This window comes from Apteryx mantelli, chromosome 4 (assembly GCF_036417845.1).
Source record: "Apteryx mantelli isolate bAptMan1 chromosome 4, bAptMan1.hap1, whole genome shotgun sequence".
In the NCBI taxonomy this organism is placed as follows: Eukaryota; Metazoa; Chordata; class Aves; order Apterygiformes; family Apterygidae; genus Apteryx; species Apteryx mantelli.
Window position 1 is genome coordinate 71978282 of NC_089981.1, and position 22229 is coordinate 72000510.

The window sequence follows — 22229 nt, forward strand, 5'->3', positions numbered from 1 at the left end:
GGAGACTGTCTTTTTCCATTCCCAACACAGCTTTTGATTTTAACAGACACCTTCCCTCCTCTACCACAGATGCTGGGTGTGGTCCATTATATAAAGCTGCTATAATTCAGTCTGTGACTATTATTCTGTGTTTTTCTTTTTTTCAAATGTATGTTTAACATCATGCTTTCCTGACATAACCCATTGTAATTCTGTCCCCCATCTGAGACTGCAGCTAGTTGCCTCCTCCCACAGTGCTTTAGAAGAACAGCTTTATTGCACAGCGTCAGGCATCTTTTGAAAGTGTTGCTTGGATGCTTAGGGTAACAGTTCAATGAAGATACTTTGTTGTCCAAATTAGATCATCTCTCTTTATTTCATTTAGATTTACTGTGAATTTGAGACGTGTTTTGCTGGCTTGTTATGTCTTGCAGTTATAAGGCAGATCTTTTCGTGCACAAACAAGTCACTAATATGTTCTGAGAATAAATTGAAGGTGGGCTCATCCTTCATTCACCAGCGCACTGTGGTCCTGTCTCTCCACAGACATTTGTCTGGGTCATCTGAGGACTGCAACAACTGCTTCTGAGCTAGTCTTCAGCGTCATAAACGGCTGCCATCCAAAACTAGCACAGGGCAAGGGGAGCTTCCTTGGTGGCTAACCTTTGAGGCAAACTGGTTGCTGTGCTGGGCCTAAGTTGGAGTTTTTGTGTGCTATCAACCTCAGCCTGAAGCGACAGCTGGCAGGGTCATTGTGGGTGCATATTTATGTAGGAACAAAAGGTGCAGTTTTCTTCTCAGGAGAAGCTCAAAGAAGGCATTTCTTGCTATTGCTGCTGTCTAGGAATCTGGGATGATGAATCCAGTAAGCCCAGGAGACATTATAAACCTTAATGTACAGTTGCTAAAAGGATGAGGCAGAGCCAAGGATGACTCCTCAGAGTGTTTTTCCTATTACAGCCTATCTCTTCTTGCCTGGCTTTATTAAGAACCAGCTGCTTTTAATTTAAGCGCTGGTCCCACACAGGTTTGTAAGAACATTGTCACATCTGCTGAAAAAAGGTAATAGAATGAAACATTATCAATGTATTGACCCTTTCAGATATTTTCTAGAGCTCTTGCACCCTCAAGACTGTGGGTGGGCAGTGCTTCCCTGGGTTTAAAATGAGCTTGTCACATGCAAAAAATCCCCTGGCATATCAGACTAGTCATTTGAATCCAAGCAATTCCAATAGTCTTCTGTTTGATTCAGTGCTTTAAACCAATGCATGTAGCATGTGGTTGGGTCCATACATAGTCTGCACTTTGGCAAATGCATTTTTAGGGTAAAGGATACAAGAGAAAGAAAGAACCTTATCTGCAGCTGACTTCAGGAAAGACTTGAAATCTGAGATATCTTTGACTTCCTGTCTACCTTTCAATGCAGTAGCTGGACTCTGTTCAATAACAGGGTTTAGAAACGTTCCAAACCCCTCATTGTTAGGGGGAAAAAAAACAAAAAACAAAAAAACAGGAAAGACCTGTTTCAGGAAAGGCTGTTGTACCACTGTAAATGCCCCATGGAGCACCTGATCCTGACATACACTTATTTATGATAAATAATTTCCATGGCATCACATTAACAAACATAAAAGGTCATGAACTCCTGTATTTGAAGCAAATGTGTTTGACATCTGGGATCTGGCAGAAATTCCTCCTGTGGGATAGATTGTTTGTGCAGAGCTTTATTGAATAATAATAATAAGAATGACTTACGAAATATTAGTATAACCTAGTAAGAAATTATTGTATTTTACAAGCCAGAGACATAATAGATCTCACAGAACTATTTTCATTCATTTGAATTCAAAAGTATGTCAAGGAATGATAGCTGTGACCAAACAAAAGTGAAAAATCTGTGTTTCAGCATTGCAGTTAGGAATAGGCTGGAAACAGAGGTCCAAAGCCAAATTAAGTGCATGTATGTATTTTCGCTATACCCCTGCTTTTTTAAGTGAGGTGGGAGTAAATTGGCAGGGAGTGCCGATAGCTGGGGAAGCCAGAGAGGGCCTGGGACCGGGCAAGGGGGGAGGCGGGGGGGGGTGGTGCCCGTGGGGCTGGACAGGGTGTCCCTGAGGGAAGGAAAGCACAGGGCGTGATGTCTGTGCAGGCCTCCAGCCGGCGGGTCTCACTTCATGGGCTCTTGCCGTCCTGACACCTGCCGTGACAGCCACGAGAGAGGGACCAGCTAGAGGCTGCCAGCAGCGAGCCCGGTCCTGCCTCACTGAGTGGCCTTCGCCTGTGCATCCACACCATCCACTGGGTGCTCATCTCCAGGTGTGCAAGGACACCTTCCTGGCCTTGCACGGTGAGCTGGCACCAGCTCCAAAGCACTGGTTTACTCCATCCTGCTCCAGAAATGAGTGGCCACCCTCAGGAGGACACTGTGCACATTAAGCCCCCGCAGATGGGCAGTGTAGCAGTTTGGTGTCAGCAAGGCTGCCCCGGCTCTCATCATGTGGGAGGCACGTGAGGCTCCCCGGCCTTCTCGTTGCTCTGTCTCGCTTATCTTTTGCCTAGACCAGAGCAAAAATCTCACAGGAGCAGCCCTTTTCTCAAACCCAGAGGATCCTCCCCACAGGAGCCAGGGCTATATGTGATGCCCAGTCACACTAGGAGGTGCTTTCCCTGCCTAAGTCCAGGCCAGGTTGGTGCCACCTCCTGTGGTGCCTTTAGGGTATCTCCCCTGAATGCCGTTCTGGTGCCACCTTGTCCTTGACACTATCCAGAACTGCCTCTTCCAATGTGCAAAAGGTGACAAGATGCGGTCCTCTGGGTCCTCCCAGTCTCCATGGGGCCCTGCAAACAGCAAAGCAGGCAGCTGACCTTGGAACAGGAGATGTTCAAATGTCTGGCCAGCCCCTTTCTCCTCCTCCCTTTTTTGGGACCTCAGGGCCAGGTGCCACTGCCCTGCCCTATATTCTTACACCATCATCTCTCTGGCGGTCTCCTTGGGGCCTCAGAGCTGCCCTCTCTCCTGGAAAAAGATATGGGCCTGCTTGAGGATGAGCAGATGTTCCTCTCCCCAGGATACAGGGGCCAGCCCGGTGTCACTCGCATGCTAGAGCAAGGGCAATACTCAAAAGGTCCTTCCTGAAAGGCACTGAGCCCAGAAGCAGGGACATGTTGTGAAGTGCGAACATAATTTGTTTTTGCCAGGTGTAAAACTTTTCTTTTTCTCTATTTTCAAGTGCATCAAACTTCATTTACCTCACTTAAAGGAGCTGTGGGCAAGAAGCCATCTCACAAATCACAACACCCTACAGACTGCCTGTCTCATGGATATGAAGAAGCCAAAAAGAACTGGCAGAAAGAGCAGATCTATATAGGTTGGTAACAGATCATCTACAGAAACTGGAAGGCTGTTCTTTCATCTAAAATTACTCAGTTCAAAGTGAAAGCACACACTGAACTTCTGGCTGGAGCCTTGGACACATCACTCAGAGAAAGGCAAGTAGATAAAAAACAGGCCAATCTGGCTTGATACTTAAAAGCACTTGAGAAATAAATAATGCTTCTGTAATATCAAGTTGTATCTGCAAGAAATAACACAATTAGAAATAGAGGTTACTACTCCACTCAGTTAATGCCTTCAATCCAGCTGCAGGGTGCTTAGTGATGTTCCCAGGAAAACATGCCAATAAATGATATATGAAATAAGGCAAAGCCAACCTGCTGCCCACCCTCCTGGTCTTCAGTTTGCAGGCCCTTTTGCAGCATTGGCTGCTCCTCACCCAGGGCACTCAGAATCATTGAGAAGTAAATATGCTGTAGCCAAAATCAGTGCTGATATCACTAGAGATTTTAGAGCAGGGATAAGGATACAATCTTGTCTGGAAGCACAGGATTCTGCATATTTAGCTCATGTTCACTTATACACATAAATGTTCAGTGAGATGAGAACATGCAGTTCTTCAGAGATCACATCAGTGAACAGAATGGATTACCTTCCTGTGACAACTTGATCTTACACCTGAGCTGCATAGCACAGGTGTTGCAGACCTGTGTTTTAAAAGAAAGTTTAATAGCTGCAAACTTTAGAACCTTTATTCTTGACCATATTGTCTTGACAAATTATTTTCAAGAATCCTGAGTCAGCAATAATAACTGTAGATGCAAATATTTATTTTCAGGACACAGTAGCTATGCCATGTTATTTATCCGTGTTCCCCAAGCCAAAAAGTATTTACATTTATGATTAAGGCTGGCCTTCCATGGTGAACAAATATCCACTCACCTAAAGTATTTTCAGCTATCACTACTGCTTTAACTCTTAACTCCATAAGAACTAGATCATATGGTAGCAAGGAATTCAAGGGCGAAGGGTTAATCATTTCACTGCAGCTCAGGGATTAACTTCACATTAAAAACATGTGCATTTGTATCTGCGTGACATAATGAAAAATGTGGTGGGAGATGAAAGGTGCACTCATTCAAGCAAGCAGGGATTTATTGAACTAGTTCTTCAAGATCTTAGTAAACTGAACAGAACATTTCTCAGGCAATGCACTGGTTGCTCCCTAAGTGCTCTCAGTTAAACTGATATGGTGACCCTACAACTGACAAAGCTTTTCATTAGCAGGCAGATGGAAGCTGTGTATCAGTACTGGATTTTAGAGGGCCTTGTTGATCATTCTTTAACGGTACATTGACTTAACTGTGCAAGAGGCCTGGAAAGGAGAAATAACACAGGCTAGTAAGAGAAAAATGAAGATGCAAAATTGCTGGTAAAGATCATCATTTTGCATTTGCATATCAGCTTTCCTTCGGGACAGTCCTTACAAAGAGTGGTACAGACTATGAATCCTTGCGACTGTGTGAGTGAGCTGCAGTTCACATGTGCCCTCCTAATCAGTTACCTGTGTGAGAAAATATGCACCTGTATGAGACTGGGAGCCACCACCCGGCTCACTGGGGTGACCGCATAGGACTTGCTTTGTCCATCACTGGTGGCTCTGTGCAGGCTGACACGGAGGACAGTTTAACAGCGTTCAGCAGCACCTGCAGGCCCATGGGGGTGAGGAACAACCAGTGCCACCAAAAGGGGAGAAGGAGCCGGGAGTTCTGGGACACAGAACACAGTTTCCCCATAGGACTGCTCAAGGAAATATGATTAATAGGTCACTCTTAAGGAAAGTGCAGCAGAAGTTTAAATCCCTGCAGGATATCAGTTTTACAGCTCAGCCAAGCCCCATCTGTCCAGCAGCATGGTGTCCTTTACCAGCTGCGACAGCAGGGACAGAAGAGCAAGTACAACCTTCTTCTCCTCTTCGCACTTGCAAGTCTTCTCTGGAGATACCATTGCCTTATTCACAGAGCTCTCATTTGCATCAGCTTCTGCTGAATGGAGACATCCTTGGACATCCCCAGTGTAGGAATGGATTATTCTAGCATCATGAAAAGAGCAAAGAAAAGAGGAAGGAGTGACACTATTCAGTCCCATGTGCAAACCCACCTAAGACAAACGCGACAGTGTATGTAGAGCAACTCAAAAAGCCCATTGTAAACAGCTAGAGAAAGAAGAATGCAGTGGCTCAAGTCTGGAAACCTCAAATTAGGCCACTAGAACTATATGCCAACAGCTAAATACGAGTAAGTTTTGTTTCTTAAAATGTCCATTTTCCACCACAGTGAAGGCCTAGCAGTTCCCCAGCATCACTGGTCAAGTCACTCCTACTAAGGCACACCACTGGGGATTGAAGAATTAGAAGTTTTTGGTCGTGAATCACAGACTTACTTTCACATTTTCTTTGAGCAGTTCTAGAGGCTTGTTGGCTTCTCCTGTAATTTTTCAGCTCAGTGTTCCTGCCCTCAGCCTCTTCTCTTTTGCCTTGCATGTGTGCCTGTCTCATTTCAAGGTAATTTTTATTGAGCGTGTGATTCAGAATTAATGAGTTTGCAGTGCAGTGGAGGGAACTGAAGTGTCCTTGTGATACTGTAAATGAGCAGCAGCAGTTCATTTGAGTTCAAAACAGTTGTAAAGATCTTTATCAACTTTCTGAGTGGCTTGTAAATCTTAACAAGGCCAGTGAATGGCACGTTACCTACCACACCTCTACAGGGAGTTCTTTGGGTGGTGAGAATGAGAAAAAGCAACAGTGGGACATAAGTTCATTCACTTCCCACAAAGCAAACCAGATCCAAACTCAGCTGCCCTTGCAATTTGCTGAAGTAAGAACATTCCACCTGCAAAAAGCAAAACGGACCCACGAACACCAAAACCCCATTAGGCACAGGTCATTGAGTATCATGGGGGTGGAAAAACCTTTCTTGTACTAAAATCACAAGCTATGTCCTACAGGTGGGAGTAGGTGGGGGTAGCTCCTAGTTAATGATTTATGTATCGAGTAACCAGTTCAGTCTAAATTAGATCATATTAACACTACTTGTTATGAAGACTAGCTTATTCTACAAAGCTAAGCCAAATTCTGCCCATAGCCACACGTTCACTGCACAAATCCCTACCTTTGCAGGTCCATGCTGTGCCTCTGAGACTCGGGGCCCTGGGAAGGGGATGGAGGACCTGGCAGTCTGGCATCACGTCAGGCAAGAGGAGAGGTCTCCTGGGATCCTGATCTCCAGCACCTCCTCCAAGGCTGCTGCACTCCCTTGCTCATCCTCCACACGCATTGGGTGAAGCATGCTTGGTGCTTGGGGACCTAGAAGGAAGCTGTCCCTGCTGGCTGAAGCAATGAACTGCTCCAGCCTTCAGTGGAGCTCAGCGGGGAAAGAAGGGCCTCAGATACATCAAGCTCCCTGTACACATGGAGTAAATTTGCACAAAATCTGACTGAAATTGAGCCTTGTCATGAACAAACCCAGTGGGAAAAGATGGTAAAACACATGCATACACCCCCCGACTATGGACAAGTTTACAAGAACATTAAAACTATGAAAGAAAACTAATATCTTCCAGTCTCTTAAGAACTAATTTTAATTTTGCTTTGAAGTTTACTGCACTACTGTATAATTTACTAGCATTTAAGACCAATAGATATAACAATACTGCTGATGGTCATTAAACTTGCTTTGCAAAGGGGTTATATGATTTTGGCATGAATGCTTTCAGTGATGCTATGATCACTACTAAACCAGGCAATGGTCAAAACAGACTACAGTTCAATTATAATTTTTGTTGGCAATATATTTTTTTATTTTAAAAAGCTTTACAATAATCCCTACTGGCATATTCTATGTAAATTGTTCACAATTACAAAATGACACAAGAATTAAAAACTTATTTTCTGCTATAAATAAAGTAACGGTTGTAGGTTAAAGAGGCAGGATGAGGAACATTGAAAACATCCATTTTAAATTACAGTATCCCTCTTCTGATAAGAACTAAGATGACAAGATATGTCATGTTTAGCATGCCCAGACAGCCTGCAAGTAAGGATTAGGGAAATGACTATTTAAACAGAAGCAGGAATTCTGTGGAGCATCTGTCAAGCTAGGCAGCAAATCCTTGCCCCTACATCTGGACTGGTTACATGAGAAACTGGTGATAAAAGGTGGGGTTAGAGAAAGTGCTAGACCTTATATAAAACTGAACATAGGGCCTTCCGGTATTTAACACATCTGCTTGGGTGACAGGTTGTCCATGGCAGTAGGATAAGCACAGTTTTCTGGGGAAACTGATGCTGAATTCAAATGCATAAATGCTGTCCCATTTTTTTTAACCAAAGTAGCTGCTAACACTTTTCTGTCTTTCCAAGGCCCAAGCAAAGCTAAAATGCATCCTACAGTGACAGAAGGCTTGTCTCAGAGATCCTGCACACTGAGAGCATTCCCTAGTAGTTTTATACTGTCTTCGTTTGTCCTTCCCTCTGGCTGTGCCTGCCTGTTCCTTGGCCACCCGTCAGCCAGCCATTTCATCTGTACTCAGGTACAGATCGACTGTGCTTAATCCTATTGGTGGGAGACAAGGATGTCTGGATGGCAAGGAATTAATCTTCCCATTCCAGAGTCTGCATGGGATGGCTTCATTCCAGAGCTATTTATAGACTACATGGGCATTTATCTTTCTAAGGAGATAATCTCCTTTTTAATAGTTTGTGTTTCTAGTTGATTATTTTTGGCAATAGCAATGACATCATAACAAAAGCATTGAAGATTAATTAAATACCAAGCTCTCTTTTATTAACGTTCTGGTTCAGCTTTGATTTTATCTCTCAATAATTCGCTCCTTTAATCTATGGGACTGACTTTTCCCTGTTGTGACCTGAGTGCTGTCCCGCTGTGGTAAGGCACACCAAATTGGAGGGCACAATTCTAAATGAGCCCAACCCTGGTGAAAGGCAGAGGGATACGCTAGCGCTTGCTGCAGGTAGTAGGCATGTGGTAGGCAACAGCTTGGCCCAGCCATTTAAAATTTTCCATATACGTATAAACACATCAAGGAATATTATACATGTCATGAGGAAAATCCCCATTTGGCATCATTAAGAAGTCTATGAAGATCTCTCTCCTCCAGCTGAGGACCTGTCTCCCTGAAGTTCCTTAAAAAGCAAGGGTGCAGGCTTGGGCTGATGGGTCTTTCTGATAGCAGTAGGAGCCCAGGGATTTCTGCAGAACAGCTACCAATATTTTGGAAGTGGACAGTTTTTCTGTCCCTCTTCTCTACCTGAATGACATCAGATGTCAAAGTCCAAAGGAACATTTTGAAATGATGAACTAGAGTTAGAGTTTTGGGGGTATATTGATTTGAATAACAAATCTGTGTAATCTTGGGAGGAGTTCTGCCTCTTTGTTTGCATTTCACACTACAAAATGAGTGTATTGGCTGGAATGTTTCTTAAAAACAGCAATTTCCTATGAATACTGGAGAACTCTAGAGTTGGACATTTGAATTGTGTCTGCATTACATATAACCAGCCAGGACACACATACCACCATCTGTTTTGAGGCTTTTTGTCAAAATAACCTTTGTAGCTATGCTTTCACATATTGAATACAGAACATTTGTAGAAAGTTGCTGATGAGGTCTCCAGACACATGTACGTGCATTACTTTGAACGCTGTGGAGTCCTGAGGAAGTCAACATGATTCCTTATATATTATAACGATAACTCAAGGAACAATTTCTATGAATAGTGTGTGAGCCATGACTCTGGAAAAGTTTGGATGTAGCCTGAGCTTTTTAAAATGTGTAAAGTCAAGTGCCTGTGTTGGCCTTTGACAAACAGGGGCAAGGAATAATTCATGGAAACACATCAATGGATAGTCTGAAATATCTGAGAAAATTTTAAAGTGCCAAAGGACATCTCAGAAAGTATTGAAGTACCCAAAGATATTTCCCACAGAGAAAGAGATGCTGCAATTGTGCTACTGTTTATTACTAGAAAAAATCTTTCAACTCTACAGCAAAAATAATACGTCTGCTTACATTTATATCACTGACGTGGGGATTCAAGACTGAAAAAAAAAAAAAAAGAAACTGGGTTTAATCCAGACCTGATGTAAAGTGGTTAGCAATCTCACTGACTTCAGCATAGAGGTGATCACACTGCACTGTCTGACTGGGCCAATTACTGGGTTTACACACTGGAAAAACCCCATCCAAAGTGTGAGGAGTCTAAGGATGTATCACATAAGCATGTCTTTATCAGGCTTCTTAAAAAACCTGGAGACTATCAAGCCAGCATGATATATACACAGTTTCAGGAGAAAAGCGATTCATCAGACCCTAAAATGGCATTTGTTACCTTCAAAACTGGGGGGTAGTTTGTTTGTTTTTTGGATCCTCTTCATGAAATCAGGCTCTGCCGGCAGGCTGGGAGATCCATTCAGCGATTCAGACCTCACACTTTGCTGTTAGGTTACAGAGGGAGGGGGGTGCAGAAGCAGCAGGTGGGGCAGCAGCGTGCTGTCCCACGCTTGTCCAAGGAAACACAAGAAGAGCCTGCTGTACAAACAGTAGGTGCAGAGGAGCCCTGCAGGGAGGTTAAGGGTCTGCCTTGGCTAGGGAAAAAGCAACAGAGGTCAGTCAGGGTCCAGAAAAGACACATAACCTACAACTGATCCACAGAAAAACAGAGTGAAAAATGTTACATGACACTAGTGAAGTAGAGCTCAGTCAGCATGTGTTTGCTGTGCATGACCTTAATGAGATCATTTGTCCAGGACGAACTCAAAAGGGAGAATGAGTGACTTCTGGGATGTAGGAGGGAGTTGAAAGAGATTGAAGCCTCCAAGGGACATAATTTAATACTACCATTAGGGAAAGAGGGGAAGATGGGGATGGGGCATATTTGGTAGGTGAGATGAAGTGTTTTCTAAAGATCCCCTTGACACTCGGCTAGGTTCCCCAGCTCTTTCACCAATGTTACTGCATCAGTATTCACTTATCTGCCTGCTACCCAAACTCTCCCTCACATGATCTCACTGATATTAGTTAAGTTACACAGGGGGTCAATTTGGCCAAAGGAATGAGGGATCTCATTATCTACATAAACATGTGCAGAAGTTTGAACTAATGAAATCCAAAATAGGTGTGACTTCTTCCTGTGACATGTGCACTTAAAATATCAGGTGCACCCTGCACAGAAAGCAGGTGAGGAAAGAGACAGCTGCTGGATCAGACACGTCCCAGCGCAAATATCTCTGGACCATTGCATTCCCCATGACACTGACCCCTCAGCATAGGTCCCTTTTCTGGGCAGGCTTTCTACAGCATCCTAAAAAGTCCAGTTATGACCATCAGCCTCAACCTTCAAGCAGTTCACAAACTGTATGGCACCTGCTTTTGTGTTGAACCAATCCAAATTCATTCAAAAATATAAACCAGCAAAATGTGAAGGATTTAAATTACATTTATGCACTTATGTCAGATGAGGAAACACAATTTATTCATGCCATGTCACCTTACAACTCTTTAGCTTCCAAACACAGAGCAATATGACCACAACTAGTTTTAACCCCTATAAATTCTCCTTCTGTACAACTGCATGTACAGTGCCTTACACACATCAGGAAGATCCTCAATATGCTTTTTATCTTTCCATTAAAGAGCAGTGGACTCATGATAACTAACATCAGCTGAGGGTTAGTCCATCCAGGATGGAGATTTATTTGCCCTTATACAGTGGTGCCTGTCAGGATTAAACAATATGAGGGCATACTTCTTTTTCAGCACCATTGTGCTATTAAATTTTCACTAGGTTCTAATACAACTACTTGCTACAGAAAAGATTCAGTAACATGTTTTGTGAATATGATGGATTGGAGAACTTGAAGAACCAAAAAATTTATTGATTCTATTGCTCTGGTTGTTCTAGTCAGAGAAAAATGAATAAGCTGTGCTGATGCTAATACTGTGTTTATGATGTGAATCTCAGATGCAGTCTGGGATGAGGATGTAAGGGTAGAAGAATAATTTTGTAAAGATTGATCCAAGAAAAGATAACTATAAGGACAGGCTTCCTATTTGAAAAGGAAACAGCTCTACAGCTCTGCATTAAATACCAAAGGGCACTGGATATGACACTTTTGGTGATGGGGTGTCACCAGACACTCAGAGAAGTTTAGTTATTCCAACAAAGTTATTGCTGTCAGAGAAGCACAGGTTGAAAAATGATTCTGCAGAATGCAGCAAAATCTCAGGAAAATAACATTATATTATCTGTATTAAAAAAAAGTTGATTCCCTAAAAATATTTCAAAGTCAAATAATCCAAGACAGGATCCACTCAACTCTACAGTACTGGATCACTCATCTATTGCCATTCTTCTCCCTCTGCCCCCTAACCTGAATAGCATGAATCGCTTGGCTCATTTATCGGAATAGATTCTCCTTCCCAATCACTGTGACCTGTATCAAAGATTACTGTAATTTCTGCCTTTATTTATATTTATTCTAATTACCACACTGGCAACAGGTGCTGTACAACCACATAGTGAGAGGCAATCTCTTTCTGGAGGAACTTCATTTAAATAGACATGACATCTGGCAGGCAGGGGAGGAGGAGAGCTGACCCTCCGCAGCTCTGCCAAGAAACTGCTCTGTCGCCTTGAGCGACGAACATGTCAGGGCAGTCCTGTAGCAGAGCCAGAGAGAAGCCAGGTCAGTGCCCTCATCTAGTTTCGGCCACATTATTGTCTATATGGTAAAACTTCTCATGTTAGAAAACCATATATAATAGGTTAGAAGAAGGAATCATTTTCTGACCAGCTTGGAGCGGGAAATCTGTCTGCTATTAGGGAGGGCTGTCCTCAAAGGAGAACATGAATCTATACAGCAGTTGCAAGTTTGCATTTTCAAATTTTATCATGTAAGGACCTGACATGCATAGTCCTTTCTTTTATTTGGTGAGAATTGCTGTAATATATGAGCCTGCAATGTTCTATTGGAAACAAATCCCTGAAGAGGAAATGGAGAGTTTAGATATTATAAACTGCTGGTAATTTATTATTTTGAGATTGGCATATATTTTGGCAAAGTTAAAGTTGACTGGAGTGATAGTGAGTGATGAAAGATGTTATGGCGGTTGGGAAGTGGCTGAATTCCTTTGTTTCCGGACTTTTCACTTTTTTAAAGGTGCAGAATGTTTATACAGAAAGTGTAATATTGTTTTATGAGTATTTGCTGGATCATACTAAAACCAAGCATTCAAGCTTTACTCTTTTAACAAAGTGTTTTGCTATGGAATTCCTCTGTTTTTTGATGTTTCTAAATTAGGGTTAAATCAGGTTGGTATGTGGGGGCCATGGGAGAACAGCCCAGAGCTGAGAAACTGTCTCATGTCTGACAGTGCTCTTCCTCTCCAGGAGGTGATGTGAGCAGACTCCTCAACTGGGCATGAAGAAGTGATAGCAGAGGGGCACAAAAGGGAGGAAAGAAGGACTTCTAACCACTGGGAAAACTTTTAGCTTGTTAAAGAGTTTAATGCCTTTGAAGTAAGACTCTGCCTCCCCCTTGTCTTCTTTCTGCTCCACCAGAGCCTCCTTGTTTCCCCTGTCTCCCTGCCATCGTTTGGTACCCATGAGCAGTTTTGGCACCACTGTTTTAACAATCATTCCTCCTTTCTGGTCATCTACATTTTCTCCTCCAAGACTGTGGTGTGTGATGATCCACTCACGAAACACGTTCTTGCTTCTGATATTTTTCTGCACATTTCCTCTACCTTTATGCCCTCCAGGTGAGCTACTCGCAAAACTCTTTGGCTTCATGCACCCTGCTCGGCCCATTGAAGCCTGGAGTCAGGTGCAAGCCCTTCTGTTTGTGGAGAGGGCAGCCGGTGTTCAGAGCTCTGAACCCCAGCGCTTTGCAGCAGTAGGCAGAAAACTGTGAACAACTAAGAGATGAAACTGCTAAAGCACACTTGAATCAGTAGAGAGTATTTTGCTGCTGTGGGCCAAAGCATCAGGGCTTCCTTCAGGCTGAGCACGAGTAAAAAGAGCAGTGTTGCTACTAAAGCTGGGAGAAAACAACTCCAGACTAACTCACAAAGCTTATTAGGAACAAGAAAGTCAATTTTCTGATCATGTCATGCAGTCTGTTTTGTGAGAATATTTTGCATCTGTAATCTTCAATTTAAAACTCCCACTTTAACGAAGACCTCACATAATGCTTCTACTCCTTTCCAGCCTCTTTGCATTATAATCTTTATAAATTCCCTTTCCCATGCAACGTTAAGTTCTACCAGTCTCCAAAAAGGCCAGCAAAGGTGAATCTTTCTAGTCCTAGCCCTGGTGTAGAGCAAACAAGCCAATAAGGAAAAAAGTGGGAAGGAATAGCAAAAGAGCCAGCATCAGGGCCATTTAAAAGCAAGGTATATGAAATGCTGACCCTACTAAAATCAAAGACCAAACTGCCAATGCCTTCAACAAGGTGAGGAATATACAAATAATTGTGTAGTTTGGAGGTATGTATTTTTTTCAAACTCCTAAATATATATATATTTAGCTTAGCACTGTGAGGCCTCAGCTGGAACACTTTTCCCAGTTTTGGGCACTGTGCTTCAAGAAAGATGTGAACCAACTGGATAGAATCCAGATGAGAGCGAAAAAAAAAAAAATGAAAAAGATTAAAGGTCCAGAAAATGTGATGTATTAGGAAAGACCAAAAGAACTGGGTTTGTTTAGACTAGAGAGGAACAGTCTGAGAGGAGACATGACAACAGTCTTCAGACATGTTAAAGACTGTTGCAAAGGGGAATATAATAAACTGTTCTCTATTTCTACTAGGAGTAGGCTAAAAAGCAACAGATTTAAATTACAACAGGGGGGATTCAGGTTAAACTTTAGGAAAAACTTTCTACTGGTTAGAGCAGTTATACCTGAGAAGACATTGCCTATGGAAACTCTGGGATCTCCATCATTTGAGGTCTGGGTACTGGCATAGCTGGTTCTGCTTTGTGGCAGAGGCATGTACTATATGACTATTCCAAGTCCTTTTCAGCGTTTTTTCTCCAATGTTAGGAATGTATGAGAGAGACTATATGTAAATGGAGCAAAAATTTTTTTTTTCCTGAAGGAATATGGACTGGTCTGATCTGAATGGTCTTTAACAGGAGATTAGTTGCAGCCATAACTACAGAGTTAGTACTGCTACCTTAAAACCGTCACAAACTGTTTGCAACTATTACAGTCGGAAAAACAGGGAAAAATAAAGATCTGATTTTCTTCTGCTCTAAAGCCCCTGGACATTATTCTGGCAGTGGAGGCCTTTGTCAAAGAGCCTGGCTGTAAATAAGCATAACACCCTAAACATTGTAAAATATACCATCCAGTGATAGATTCTATGATCTCTATTATATAGAAAGATTTAATACAGTAAGGAACCCAAACATGTGACACTTTGTTAGAAAGTAGAAGATTACATAGTACAACATGTATTTTGGAATGAATTTACAATGAATTTTAACTATAAAATAAAATGAAAGAAAAACAGATGAAACTAAGACAAATGCAGGGCGAATTGAGACAAAGTGCCTGACTGATAATTCCAGAGATATTTGGGAATGTAAGTTAGCACTTCTGAGATCCCTTGTTTCAAGAGGTGGCTTTCTGTTTTGGTTTCTGCTTGTTTGTCTGCTTTCCTTTTAAAATGAAAAAAAAGCAAGATTGCAAAAGCCAGCTTTTTCCTCAGTTTCTTTGGTGCTTTTTGCTAAGCAGCTTTGGAGCTACAAAGGTTCACAGTCTTTCAAACATAGATTCATACTCTAGAAATGTTTACAATGGAAAAAAAAGAGTTCTTAAAATATATAACCACATAGAGAATCATATGGGATCTGCTGACGATACATCTTTGGATGTCTGCATCCTGGTAGAGACTGTGCACGAAGAGGCCTCCCTCCTCAGATTGGCTTAGGTCACGGGGCCTGTGGTAATACTGACTTGGTTTCGAGCTGCTATATGTACTGACAGAGTTCTGCAGAGGAGGAATTAGGTCTTTCTGTTTCAATGTTTAAAGGGCACAAACTCAAGGTTTAGAACGAGTACTGTGATACGTATATCCTCAGCCGGATGACAGAACTTCCTCTGAAGTTGATGACGGTGTTAACAGTGATCATTTCCAAGTCCAACTGAATAGTACGGGGCCCTTTCACGGGACGGGTCATCACCAGAGTAGCACTGATCGGTCCCGTTTGCTGCGCACAAAACAAGAGGAAGCAGGTAAGATTTTCAAAAACGTCTCTTGAAAACTATGATCTCTGGTCCTAGAACAGCCAAAATAACATTGTTTTCTGTTGCACTGTTAGAAGGTACTCTATGTCACTGCAGAGAGCTTCATCTCGGTGTTTGGCTCCATTTCAGTGTTTTCTATGAACTATCACTTTCTACAATTTCTAAAGCCTTTGGGAGCCCTGCACATGAAAGAAGCCATTGTATATATAAATCTGCTATTGTCTGAACAGTAGAAGATGAAAACATAGATTTAGGATATGCACAAATAATGACACTTTTCTGATGAGGTATTATGTAGTTTGATGTACAAAAGTATTACTTTGAAGTAGCAAACGCTAAGGAGAGTTTATGTGAGCAGAGCTTCAAGAACAGATGTTCTTGTGTATTTTTCCTATGTGAATGGAATCAGTTTGCCTTATATTTGCATATGTTAACAATGCAAAACCTTACTCTCTGAAGAGACTTTTAAATATACGTTTTGTTAAGGTGATGGTAGGTCAGATTTTCAGAAGTGCTCAGGACCTATAATCAATCCAGTTCGCAGATGCTTCAGAAAATCTGACTTCTAGTAAGTGGAAGCCGAGCTTAGCAATAAATGGCCAGACCAGTGAATTATGAGTATTTAAATATCAGGAGTTCTGATGTTAAAATGAAGTGCAATTTGTTTTCCAGCAGAAACATAGAGTGGGGTCTGTTCTACCGAAGTCTGACAGAAGTCTGAGGAGGCAGCCAGGCGGGCCAGGCTGCGGGTCCCGCTCGCGAGCAGCGTCTCCGGAAGGGGCCACCCGGCTCCTTCCCCACTGGCACCTTCCCCATCTGCCTGTCTTACGCTGCTCTCAAAACAATGAATAAGCACCACCTGCTGGTTATAAACTTGACACAGGAACATTTTGTTGCCAGTTAAAGGACAGCTTGTGCAAGCAAAGAAAGGCCCTGGGTGTTTTATGTGATAAATGAAAAAAACAAAAACAAAACAAAAAAAACAGACTTTACGCTGATATTTGTCAGTGGAGTCTTAAGAAGTGACAGACCAACCCAGACGGGGGGAAAAGGGTCAGTGGGATCAGTAATGACTTGACAACAGGAACAATCTTGCGAGATGTAAATGATCATTCCCGGACCACTTCACCTCTCCCTGAATGTCAGAAGTGCAGTGAAGATGTCTGGGGAACAGGGATGTCTCTGAAGAAACTTCTGATTAAAGAAGTTTTGTTTTCTATAACACTGTCTACATAAAATGGGGGTTCTCAGCGGACAAAACCACAACAAACAAAAGCAAACAATCAAAAAAGTTAATTCTCAGCATAAAGATTTTTGCCAGCTTTTTTGGTTTTCGAGTATTTCAATTTCCAATGCACAGTTTAAAAAAAAATTTGAGGAAAGTTGACCCTATAGGTGGCAAGTACAGATTGTCTATTAAATAAAAAAAGGTTTCACACAACAGTTTCACCTGAGCATGGCAAACACGAGTTATTCTTAGAGGGGGGGTAAGGTCACAGATCCTGCTGAACATAATGCCTTATAAGATGTAGCCCAAGCCCTCTGCAGCAGAGTGCATTTGCTTTGGGTAGGTTTTCTTCCTGAAAAAGCCAATAGCCCCTGCAGATCAGCAGACTGCTCTGCATGTCTGCATACAAAAATGTCATTTTGAAGGTTTAAATGGTATTTGTTAAAAGCAGAGTTCTGTTGTCAGAAAGAAATTCAAGGACAAGAGGATACTCCAGGTTCTCTGTACAGGCACCAGACTTACCCGCATGTAGAATTCCCTGCCCTCATTCCCTGATTTGATTTGGAAGATGTAATAGGCTCCAGGGTAGCGAGTTGTTGCTTGCATCTGAAAGATGTCAGAAGGCACAGACCGCCCGGACACCATCTCCATGACTCGGTACAAGATGGTGAATGGCTGATCTCTGCAACCAGGGTTTTCAGCTGGGCACATGCAGCGACTAATAGAGAGGATTATCAACAGTGGTTAGAAAAATCCTGTAACACCTAATTCTTTATATGCTAATATGGCTGCAGAAATAAATAAATAAAAGAATTTTGTTGTCTACCAAAGTTAATGAAACCTGTAATGAATTTGTTCATTTTTAATATTATCTGGGCTGCCACTCTGGCCTGCCTATATCCCTGCCTTCCTCCTCTTGCCTTCCAGGCTTTGCCAAAATATTTTGGCATCTTTAGCCTCCTTAGATCACTCAAAATTCTGTACTTTCCTTAAAGCAGCTCTGCAGGTGCAGAATAGCCTCCCAGTGTACATGTTTGTTCTGACAGTAATTTAAACTGTAGTGTCCTCAAAACCATGAATTATTGGATCAGTACACTGGTGGTGCTATATACTGTATTCTTTGTTTAACAATCCTTTATTTATTATGTGGAAACATATGACAAGCCATCCTGGGTCAAAGCAAAGTTCTAGCAAACTCTCTGTTCTTTCTCCAGTAGATCAAAGCAGAGACCTTCTTTGTATTCATTAGCCCTTAATGTGTTTCTCTTCCATTAACCTGTCCAACTTCCCCTTACACCCACACAAACTTTTAGTACCCACAGCACCTGGCGGCAGGGAGTCCCACAACCCCAACAGGCTATGGGCAGAACCAACCCCTTTCCTTCTCTCAAAACTGTCCCTTGCTGACTTCATCTGATGCCCCCAGCTCGTCTGTCAGAAGGGACAGCAAACAGTCGAACCCTGATCATCCTTCTCATGCCACTCAGAATTTCATATTTGACCCCTTTCATGGCTGAAGTGTCCTAACTTAGTTGCTCCTCACATGGAAGACATGCCCTGCTTTTGATCATCTTTGTTGCTCTTTATGAACCTTTATCTGGCTGTATTATATTCTTGAGAGGACGGGGTGGAACTGCCCAGCCTTGAGGATATGAGTACACAATGGCACAGTGCTCTAAGGGTATCCTCTGATTTATTTTCTATTCCCTTCCTAGTAACACCTAGCATTCATATTGCTTTTCTGATCTCTGCTGAACACTGCAGACTGAGTGTTACAGGCAGAACTCAATATTTGAGCATTATTATAGGCAGAACTCCCTATAATAATGCTCAAATCTCACTTCCGAGTCATTACGATCAGATCAGAGCTTTTTATTTCATATGTGAGGCTGGGATCGTCTTTTCACTTTACATTCATCTACGCCGAATTTCATTTGCCATTTTTTTTGCACAGTCACTGAGTTTTGTATGATCCTTCTGTAATTCTTTTCTGCTTGCCCTTTTCTTTACTGTCCTTAGATACTTTAGCAGACTTTGCCACTTCACTGTTTATCCTGTTTCCCAGGTTGCTTACAGATATGTTGGACAGAGTAGGTCCAGCTCAGAGCCCTGCCAAACTCTACTGTGAAGGCTGACAATTTAATCCTACACTCTATTTCTTATCTTTCAACTTTTTATTCATTTCTGCCAGGGATTTGTCTCTTTCTTATGGCTGCTAAATTTCCTTAAAAGCTTTATGTTAAAAGCCTTTCAAAACCCAAGCAGACTGTATCAGCCCACGTCCCTAAACCACATGCTTCAAAGAACTCCAATAAAGTTGTGAGACAGGATGTCCCTTTATAAGAGCCATGTTGGGGAACTCATTGCAAAAGAGTATGTTTTTTGCCTATTTGTTCTATAACTTCCATTACTGACACCAATTTCAGACAGTTCCTCTAGTGAGTGCCCTATAAAAAGGTTCCTGGCATTGGAAACACCCAATTCCTTCCACAGAGAACACAGATGCAAAGAATTCATTTGACTTTTATACTGACCACTTCTAGACATATACCACAAATTAAATACAGTCACATCTAGACGCAAGCCAAAGCCACCAAATACAAAGCTCAGAGATCAAGAGTTTAGCGCAAGCTGATCTGTAAGGGCTCCAGAGATAGCTTCTGAGGAATTTAGATACAGAGGGTTTAAGACATTTCAACTTCTAGCTTAAGACCCTACCAGCTCTGAGCCAGAAGTGGCAGAATGGAACATGTGCCCACTCCTCAGCTACCCTAGTCCAGACAGCAACATGAACACATGCATAAATTATCATGCAAAGAACTGGATTCTTCATCTCTTGCTTTTCTATAAAATCCATTAGGCTACCAAGCAATCTCAGGTTTAGTGCAACCACTATGGATGAAATTCTATGGACTGCAATATATAGTGACCTGTCTGGGGCTGAAATAATTTGAGCCCCAGGAAGGCACATTAAAAATGTAAAAGAATCATGCAAATTTTAGAAATGTGGGATTTTTTCTTTTCACTGCAAGAATCACTGGTCAAATAATTCCAAATTTAGACAGTAACAGTGCTAACAACCCCATTCAGACATACCCAATTTCAAGACAGTGCAAATCAGCCTGTAAACTTTTCAGCATATTTAACCTTTAAGTAGTAGGCAACTATCTGCATCCTGCTATAACTAGCATCTAATGTTTATAAAGTACTTCCCAGACATGAGCTAGTTAATACTCACAAGAAGTACTCATATTAACAAACAGGTTGTGTTTGAGCATATATGAAGTCCATTAGTAATGTTACTAAGTGTCTCTTATTACATTACAAACCTTGCTGTTTTCTCTACTCACTGATAAGTGTTTTTGCAGTCTAAGTTCCCACACATCTGAGTATCATATCATGTTATATCATATCATATCCCACCTGGTGACCTGGTAAGGAACTGCAATCTATTATTTTTATAAAGCTTACTAGTGGTAAATGCAGCAACAGCATGTACCTATAGCTCTTTAGACACACTTCATGGCTGTGTTGCAAAACTGCAGTTTATTTGGTTCACTCTAGATATGCTTCATACAGATAGAATTTGCTCTTGTGGCTGTGGGTGCTACTCACTTCTCGTTAATCTGGATATAAGGATCCTCGCATCTGACTGGGTCTAAACATTTATATTCTCCTTGGATATTGAAACACGTTTGCTGTGAAGTGCAGGTGAAGTTTCTATTTTCACATTCATTGATATCTAAAACACAAGAAACAAGAGAGAGGCTAATGCAGGGAAATCTGTTCAAGACACCACCCTTAAAAACAGTTTCCATCTTAAGGAATTGCCCCAAAATGCAAAAACATCCTTGCACCATGTGAAGTGGCATTCTGATAACTGGATCCTCTTTTAAGATCAGTTCTTACTGCATTCATTTCTGCTTATGGGAGTGCTCCCAAGTGCTGAGTGCTGCACAAGCAAAAAGAAATTTGCTGCTCAATCTCTCTGACCTCAGAGAGTTTGCTTACTAAAGAGAGACATGCAGAGGAGAGGAGCACATCTGAGGGTTTTACTGTGTAACTGTTTCTTAGTCAGTAATGTCTTTCTTACACCAGTGCCCCAAGTGACCTCAGTGGATCTATTCATGTGATGACATTCTCACCAGAATTGCATAACTGGCCCCTACAAGTATTTCATTATGCAATGCCAAGACCAAGTATCTCAGTCCTTGAAAGCCTCTTTCCAGACGCAGGACCTATTTGCTAGTCCCCCCAGGTTTTAATCAGAGCTGGAATGTTCTTACCTTGGCAGCTTCTGCTGTCATCCAGCAGAATATAGCCCGAAGGACAGATACAGTAGTAAGAACCAGGCTCATTCACACATTCATGCTGGCAAAGGAACTCGGAGAAGCTGCATTCGTCCATGTCTGCAGTGGTAAAACAAAGCTTAGAGTCTTTGGCATTACAGTCAATACAGCAGTCGCCCAAGCGGATCCGGACTGTGAGCCTGTTACCCTGGCTGGAGGTTGGTGCCCTCCAGTTCCTCAGAGCTTTGCAGCAACCTGGCGAAATACTATTTAACAAGTTCTTTGTTAAACCTTTTCCTCCTAGGGAAACCAAGGCTGTTGCTGGACATGCTGTATGGCTCTCACTTATTTATTTTTCTTTTCAGAATACCTGTCACCAGTTGGCCATGTTTTCAGTTCTGTTTTACATCAGAGATAGAGCTACTCGAGCAACAAAGCTGCAACTGTAATTTGTAAGGAGAGACTTTGCTGGGGTTTTTTCCTCTTTTTTCTGGAGAGCAAACTTCTCTTTCCCAGAGACACATGCGTCCCAGCAGAACTTCTGCAGCCAACCCTGGCTGTTTCTTAGCCTTTAGTCAGTTATTTCCAATGCATTCCAGTAAGACTTCAAGCTCATCCCAGCTTGGGTTAGACCTACTGGAATGCCTAGTGATCTTCCAGATAACCAGGAAGCTAAGCAGTCTGTCAAATCTCTGATTAAAAGCAGAAATCATGTTGTTGTTTTTTTCCCCCCCTTTTACTCATGACTTGACCAGCCATTGTATTCTGCAGAACTGTATTCAAGTGAGGAGATGAACTTCAGAGCTGCACATGGAAGCGTGGCTAACTGAGGGGAAAAACTCATGCAAAGGCGCTAGACTGAGGGAGGCTGCTGTTAATCATTTCCTTATTTCCCTGTTCAGGGGAAGAAAGAAACAAAGGCCAGAGTCCTAGCCAGGAACTCCCAAGTTCTTATTCCCAGCTCTGACATACTGACTTTCCCAGGCAAATCACTTTTACTCTTCAGACTGAACTTCCCTTTCTTCTAAATTGGGCTCAGTCCATTTATCCACTTCTGGTGTTTTGTAC

The 22229-nt window shown here is 42.2% G+C and overlaps 1 protein-coding gene across 6 annotated transcripts in view; it reads right to left on the reverse strand.

Moving 5' to 3' along the window:
* Positions 1 to 9335: 9335 nt before the first annotated feature.
* Positions 9336 to 22229, reverse strand: part of FBLN5 (fibulin 5) — a 53256-nt gene continuing 40362 nt past the window's right edge. For all 6 annotated transcript variants that reach the window (XM_013940674.2, XM_013940677.2, XM_013940672.2 and 3 more), the window contains 4 exons: positions 21159 to 21281; positions 20488 to 20614; positions 17395 to 17590; positions 9336 to 15607 (listed from right to left, as the gene is read on the reverse strand). In XM_013940674.2, the coding sequence (XP_013796128.1) occupies positions 15446 to 15607; positions 17395 to 17590; positions 20488 to 20614; positions 21159 to 21281 (608 nt within the window). In that variant the 3' untranslated portion in view covers positions 9336 to 15445. The remainder of the gene's footprint in view (positions 15608 to 17394; positions 17591 to 20487; positions 20615 to 21158; positions 21282 to 22229) is intronic.